General features: G+C 40.5%; 2 protein-coding genes across 2 annotated transcripts; both read right to left on the minus strand.

Moving 5' to 3' along the window:
- Window positions 1-1,115: 1,115 nt before the first annotated feature.
- LOC128032039 (uncharacterized) lies at window positions 1,116-2,838 on the minus strand. The gene is made up of 4 exons (XM_052623652.1): window positions 2,438-2,838; window positions 1,903-2,392; window positions 1,456-1,719; window positions 1,116-1,367 (listed from the first exon to the last, which is right to left on the minus strand). Exons 1-4 carry the CDS (start codon window positions 2,836-2,838, stop codon window positions 1,116-1,118), a joined length of 1,407 nt encoding a protein of 468 aa, XP_052479612.1.
- Window positions 2,839-5,042: 2,204 nt separating this feature from the next.
- Window positions 5,043-7,625, minus strand: LOC105801043 (uncharacterized). Its single transcript, XM_052623653.1, has one exon. It carries the CDS (start codon window positions 7,623-7,625, stop codon window positions 5,043-5,045), a length of 2,583 nt encoding a protein of 860 aa, XP_052479613.1.
- Window positions 7,626-7,889: the final 264 nt, after the last annotated feature.

Raw genomic sequence — 7,889 nt, forward strand, 5'->3', positions numbered from 1 at the left:
AACAACTCACAGATGAAAAAATGGCAAAAAAGAAAGCATTCACTCCCCTTCTATATCTTGCATCTATAGTATTTTTGCCCTGGTGGATCTCTCTCTCATTTAATAAAAGTCTGAGTATTATGAGTTGATTTTTGAAAAACAACAGAAATTAAAAATACCTCAGCGTGACCCGAGGCTCAACTCACCTCTCGTATTATGAGTTGATTTTTGAAAAAAACAGAAATTAAAAAAAATTTCTTGAAAGAAACAGGGTTTCAAAAAACATCCGGTGAAACTAAAAGCCTTCTTCTTCATTGATTCTGTGCAGCTTTCTCCCAGTATTCATTGCTCTATTGGTATACCTGTATATGTCAAGTATGATGTTATTATGATATGCACATGTTTGTCCTAAATGCTTTTATGTCTAACATGATCATGCCATGCACTCTGGGTTGTTTGTCACATGACCCTTTCTGACTTTCGTGAGGGCCTTCATTCATTGCCTCCATTCTCGACTTTCTCTCAGGTTTTGTATTCATCTTCAAATTTTGCGAATAATCCACTCTTCCTCGTATATCACCCTCCTGCCCCTTGTTGAACCTTGTTCTTACTTTGGGGCCCGCGTACTTATTAAATTCTCATCCAGGTAATGCTCAACATTCCTTTTGTTTAGAATATGTCATCTTACTATTTATCATTTAAATGAATCAAACACGAGATGCATAAAAAAGACAAAGTAGGCATGAAAGAAATACCTCACATTCATTTTTTTAAAAGCAACAGACGAAGGAAATTGACAAGGAAAGTTTAACAAATAAATTGTCATAAAGAAAAGAAAGCGAATTCAATGGCCAGAAATGCTCTAGATATCCAATGCATGAACTTTCCACGTTTCTTCATCCTGGATCTTTTCGAGCACGGCTTCTTGTGTAGAAGATTTTGAGCTTCTGAGAATGCTTCAAATATTGTAATCTCACCATTCGACTCCCCATTCAAGTCGTCTTGCTCCTTAAGTTCAAGCCCATTTCATTAGGACGCCTTTTCGGGTTTTCATCCTAATCCTTTTTGTTTATCAAGACACCCTTTTCGGGTTTTCATCTTGATTTTTCTTTTTCTGTTTTTTTGTCTTGTTTTTTTTAAGCATAATATTTTTTCACAGCATCTGAGTTCACTGGATTAGGCAATTCTTTTCCATCCATCTCAGTGAGAATCAGAGCCCCTCCTGAGAATGCCTTTTTTACAACGTATGGCCCTTTCCAATTTGGCGACCATTTTCCTCGAAAGTCTTTTTGTATTGGGAGGATCTTTCTTAGTACCAGTTCCCCTTCGAGGAATTCTCTTGGCCGCACCCTTTTATCATGGGCCGTGATCATTCTTTTCTGATACATCTGTCCATGACAAATTGCCTTCAAGCGTTTTTCCTTAATAAGATTTAGCTGATCATATCGAGCTCGAACCTACTCTGATTCTTCTAACTTTGATTCCATCAAGACACGTAGGGATTGGATCTCCATTTCGATGGGCAGAATAGCTTCCATTCCGTAGGCTAGAGAAAAAAGGAGTTGCCCCTGTAGATGTTCTCACAGAGGTGCGGTACGCGTACAAAGCAAATGGTAGCTTCTCGTGCCAGTCCTTATATGTCTCAGTCATCTTCCCGATAATCCTCTTTATATTCTTATTAGCCGCTTCTACCGCTCCTTTCATCTTCGGGCGATAAGGTAAAGAATTATGATGCTTTATCTGAAATTGCTCACATACTTTTTTTATCATCTTGTAGTTTAAATTTAAAGCATTATCTGAAATGATTCTTTCAGGCAGACCATATCGACATATGATCTCCTTTTTTAAGAACCTACAGACTGCAGCCTTTGTAACATTAGCAAACGAAGTAGCTTCTACCCATTTTGTGAAGTAGTCTATAACCACAAAGATGAATCGATGCCCATTGGAAGCTTTCGGGGAAATTGGCCTTATAACATCCATCCCCCACATAGAAAAATGCCACGGAGAAGTCATGACATGAAGGGGTGATGGAGCTGCATTAATTTTGTCGCCATAAATTTGACATTTGTGGCACTTTCGTGCGTAGCCAATGCAATCTCTTTCCATCATCAGCCAATAATAACCAAGTCTCATAATCTGTCTGGCCATGGTGAAACCACTAGCATGCATTCCACAAATTCCTTCATGAACCTCATCAAGTATCTTTCTAGCTTCAACAGCGCCCACGCACCTCAGGAGCACTTGATCTTTTCCCCTTTTGTATAGAATATCCCCGTCAAGAACAAATCCAATTGCCATTCTTCTGATTGTTCTTTTGTCATTCTCGTTTGCTTGCTCGGGGTACCTTTGATTCTTGATGTACTCTAGGATATCATGGAACCATGGTCGTCCATCTGACTCCTCCTCAATGCTAAATCAGGGTGCGGGAGTCTCATATATGCTCATTTGGACAGACATTATTTCAGTTTCTCTGTTTGCTTTGAACATTGAAGCAAAGGTGGCCAGAGCATCAGCCAATTGGTTCTCTTCTCGTGGAAAGTAGTTAAAAGTCACTTCCTTGAATTCTTTGACCAATTTCGTAACGAGATCGTGATATTTGACTAATTTCAAATCCCTCACTTCCCAATCTCCACGGATTTGGTAAATGACTAATGCTAAGTCCCCGTGTACTTCTAAGATTTCAATTTTCCTCTCGATAGCTGCACGAAGTCCCATGATGCAAGCTTCATACTCTGCAATATTATTGGTACAGAAAAAGTTCAATCTGGCAGTGAGCGGGTAATGATCTCCTTCTGGTGACACTAAGACTGCTCCAATCCTATGCCCCAATGCATTCGATGCACCATCAAAGCTCATCTTCCATGATTTCTCTTTTGATGACTCACCTTATTTTTCTGAAATGCACATCAAGTCTTCATCTGGGAAATCAAATCTCAAAGGCTTGTATTCTTCCGCTGTTCGACTTGCCAAGAAGTCAGCTATCGCGCTTCCCTTTATCGATTTTTGGCTCACATACACGATGTCATACTCAGTCAGTAAGATCTGCCATCGTGCCATTCTTCCTGAGAGTGCAGGTGACTCCATCATGTACTTTATTGGATCCAATTTTGAAATTAACCATGTCGTATGATACAACATGTATTGTCTAAGCCTTCGAACCGTCCAAATCAATGCGCAACAAAACTTCTAAATTGAAAGGTACTTTGCCTCATATTCTGTGAACTTTTTGCTGAGGTAGTAAATTGCCTTTTCTCTTTTCCCTGACTCATCATGTTGCCCTAGTACGTAACCCATTGAGTTTTCAAACAAAGTCAGGTACAATACTAAGGGTTTTTCCGGAGTCGGCGGTACTAGTACCAGAGGATTAGACAAATACTGTTTTATCTTGTCAAATGCCGCTTGGCACTCCTCGTTCCATTTTCCCGGATTATGTTTTCGAAGGAGTCGAAAAATTGGATCACACTGATTGGTAAGTTGAGTGATGAATCGAGCAATATAATTCAACCTTCCTAAAAATCCTCTGACTTCCTTTTGTGTACGCGGATGTGGTAGTTCTTGTATAGCTTTTATCTTGTCTGGATCAACTTCGATACCTCTCTCAATGACAATGAAACCTAGCAATTTTCCCGAGGTAGCCCCAAACGTACATTTGGCTGGGTTAAATTTCAACTGGAACTTTATTAACCTTTCGAACAGCTTCTTGAGATTCCCAACATGCTATTCTTCTCCCCGGGACTTGGCAATCATATCATCGACGTAAACTTCTATTTCTTTGTGCATCATATCATGGAACAATGTCACCATGGTTCTCTGATATGTTGCCCTAGCATTCTTTAATCCGAACGGCATTACCTTATAGCAGAAGGTCCCCCACATTGTTATGAATGTAGTTTTCTCCATATCTTTGGGAGCCATCTTTATCTGATTATAACCTGACAAACCATCCATGAAAGAAAACAAAGAATGCTTTGCCGTATTATCCACTAAAGTATCGATGTGCGGTAGAGGAAAGTTATCCTTGGGGCTTGCTTGATTCAGATCACGATAATCCACACACATTCTCACCTTGCCGTCTTTTTTCGGTACCGGGACTGTGTTAGCCACCCACTCTGGATATTTGGAGACTTGTAGGAAGCCAGCGTCAAATTGTTTATTGACTTCTTCTTTTATCTTCAATAGCATTTCAGGTCTCTTCCTTCTTAGCTTCTGTTGAACAGGTTTGCATTCTGGTTTCAGTGGGAGCTTATGGACCACAATATCTGTGTTCAACCTTGGCATATCCTGATAAGACCAGGCAAACACATCATTGTACTCATGGAGCAAAGCGATTAAGTCCTGTTTGGTATTTTCTGCAATAGAAGTCCCAATCTTCACTTCTTGTTTCTTTTCTTCACTCCCCAAGTTCACTACTTCAACAGATTCTTGATGGGGTAGGATCTGTTTCTCTTCTTGTTCTACCATTCTCAGTAAGTCAGGAGACGAGACACAATCTTCAACATTTTTGTCAGCTTCAAATTCTCCTAAACAAACAGTCTTCTCGAAATCGATTTCAGGACTCGTAACGGGATTGTTCATGCCATTGATATCTGAGCACCTGAAAGGTGGATGGAAATAAAACTATAGAGGAGCATCAAAGTATTGGAATCAACACACACAATGTTATGGAATGTTATGATATATGTGTAGGAGAAAGCTATGAGAAGCGGGGATAATTGCAATACTAATTGAAATGAAAAGACCATGACAAAATGCATCTTCATTAATGTTCATTGAAATGATAAAGAGCGAACATAAGCTCTTACAAAAGGAATCTCATTCTTAGGAGCACACAAAATAATGGAGAATTAACATTTGGCATTACTTTGGAGAGGACTTAGAAACTACAAGGAGGTCCACAACAGTCCAGTTGTTCAAAACATATCCTGGAGGACAAGGGTGTATCATTGAAGCCTTCTTAATTTCATTATTCTCATTGTCAATAGCATTTAGACTGATATTCTGAAGACTCTTTTCAATCAATAATGTGACTTGCGGATTGTCTTGCCTTGCGTACATCACTCCTACTGATGTAAATATTCTTGAAAAGGAGGATACGCCAACGACTCCCATTCTAATTCCCGGTCTGAAGCTCTCGCGACTCTTCTTTCTCGATTCTTTTGCAATTGTTTTCTTCCTTGATGTATACCTGGCTTGAACCCCAAACCGTATCGACCCTTGTGGTGCGTTGGTTTCAAAGCTCTAACCATCCCTTGTTGATATTTTCCTAGGCCTTTCTTCGCTCGAGCTCCTTTTCCCACAGTCAGCTTAATTCCCATCTTAGTATTCCTCGGCAGTTTAGAAATGGGGATCTTATTCCCTTCAGCAACAAATGCAGTATTAATAAATTCTAAGGAGCGAAAAGAACATTCTACAGCATCTTCACTTATTTCGATGTAGGGTGCATCAGCAGAGATAGATGCGACGATGTCTTCCTCACCAGCGACAGTAATCAAGCGGCTATCCATGATGAACTTTACTTTTTGATGGAGAGATGAAGGAACTGCCCCAGCAGAATGGATCCAAGGTCTTCCTAAGAGGCAATTGTATGAAGGCGTGATGCCTATGACCTGAAACTCGATATCATATTCACATGGACCCACTTTTAGAGGAATTTGAATCTTTCCCATGACCTCTCGTCGTGTCCCATCAAATGCCCTTACTATAGAATGACAATGCCTTAGATAGGACATATCAACTGGCATCGTAGAAAGCGTGGCCAAAGGCATAACATTAAGTGTAGATCCATTGTCGACGAGCACATTTGGTACTATGTAGCCCTTGCAATTGGTTGTGATGTGCAATGCTTTTGTAGAGCCCCTACCATTTGGTGGTATTTCGTCATCACTAAAAGAGATGAAATTATCTGCATTCAGATTATTTGCCCACCTATCAAGCTTTTCCACAGATACATCGTTTGCCACATAAGCTTGATTTAACACTTTAAGCAAGGCGTTTCGATGTGGCTCCGAGTTTAACAATAGAGATAATACCGAGATTAGGGCCGGCTGCTTGTTTAATTGTTCTACAACGTTATATTCGCTATGCTTAATGAACTTTAAGAACTCACATGCTTCCTCCTCATTCACAACCTTTTTAACTTCTTGCTCGGGTGGTATTTCAACATCGTCCTCAACCTCATACATTGGTGCTTTTCCTTTTTGGCTCGGACCAACAACCTTCTTTTTTGGCTCAACCGTCTCGGGAGAATAACATCTTCCGCTGCGAGTAAAATGTCCTACTCCACTAACACCTTCACTCACAACCTTAGACTTTTCACCCTCAGGTACAATGATATTGACATCATAATTCCACGGCACTGCCTTGTTGTCCTTGTAAGGGAAATGAGCAGGTACTTCAATTATGAAACTTGGTTTAACTTCTCGACTAACTTCTTCCTTCTTTGCCTCGTAATAAATCACCAAAGGTCTATCGGCGCTATAAGGGAAAACTGCTGATTGATTATCAGAAGTACATATTTCTCTTTCCTCGGCCCCCTCTATCCTATCAAAGACCTTGACCTCCTTGTTATCCATCATGTCCTGAAGTAACTTTCTAAATTCCTTACAAAACTGGATGTCATGCCCTTCGCCGCCATGGAAATCACAGAAACCTTGGTCTTTTGTACTAGCTTCTTTGAGAATTCTACTAGACGGGTGGAGCAAGCCATTTTCAACCATCAACTCCCATACCTTCTGCAAATGTGTTCTTACTTCGACAACATAACCTTTGGCTTGCCAATCATCTTTATCTGCCACAACATTTACATTCCCACCAGTATGGTTAGGAAGAGGATTTCCCGTCACATTGCTAACACCATCGAATCGCAAAATGCCAGCGTCAATGAGACCTTGAACCCTCTTTTTAAAGGCCAAACAATTTTCTGTAGAGTGTCCCTGATTCCCAGCGTGATACACACAACTAGCGTTAGGATCATACCACTTCGGGTATGGGGGCTTCATAGGTGCCATATAATGTAGGGATATTAATTGTTTTTCTAATAGCTTCGGGTATAATTCTCCATATGATACGGGAATTGGTGTAAATTGAGGTCTTTCAGAATTAGGTCTTGCTGGTCTTTGTTCATTTTTGGGTTGGTTTGGTATAGGTATGGTATTTGGTGGGAACATGGTGAATGGTCTTTGGTTGTTCATGGCATACACGGGGTAAGAGGGAGGTGTTTGATAGTAAGGACCTTGAGGAGGAAAGTAGAAGTTTGAAGGTGGGCGATAATGTGGTCGTGATTGGGCGGGGTACGGATTGGAGGTACAGTGACTCTCAGTTCCAATCATATGGGCTTCTGCTTCTTTATTCCTCACGGGTACTGCCCTCTTCGAACTCTCGGGGCCCTCCATTCTCTCACTCTTGACGGCATTTTCAATAAGCTCCCCGGATATTACAATTTCCGCAAAGTCCTTTGTGGCACTTTCTACCAATTTATCGTAAAACGGCGCTTTCAGAGTATTAATGAAAAGAATCGTTATCTCTATCTTAGTTAATGGCGGCTCCACCTGAACAGAGATATCCCTCCATCTTTGTGCATATTGCCGAAAAATCTCTGTAGGTTTCTTTTCCATCATTTGTAAAGTTAGTCGATCAGGCACCATATCCGATACATGCCTATATTGCTCACAGAATGCTGATGCCAAATCCTTCCATGATCAGATTCTCTCTCTACTGAGCTGATTATACCATCGAAGAGCTGAGCCAACCAAACTATCTTGAAAACAATGTACCAACAATTTATCATCGTTCACATAACCAGTCATCTTTCGGCAAAACATGATCAGATGCACCTCTGGACATCTTGTTCCATCATACTTCTCAAAATCTGGCGTCTTAAATTTTGGGGGTAGAACCATATCAGGTAC

The sequence above is a fragment of the Gossypium raimondii genome, chromosome 11 (genome assembly GCF_025698545.1).
Source record: "Gossypium raimondii isolate GPD5lz chromosome 11, ASM2569854v1, whole genome shotgun sequence".
NCBI classification, from domain to species: domain Eukaryota; kingdom Viridiplantae; phylum Streptophyta; class Magnoliopsida; order Malvales; family Malvaceae; genus Gossypium; species Gossypium raimondii.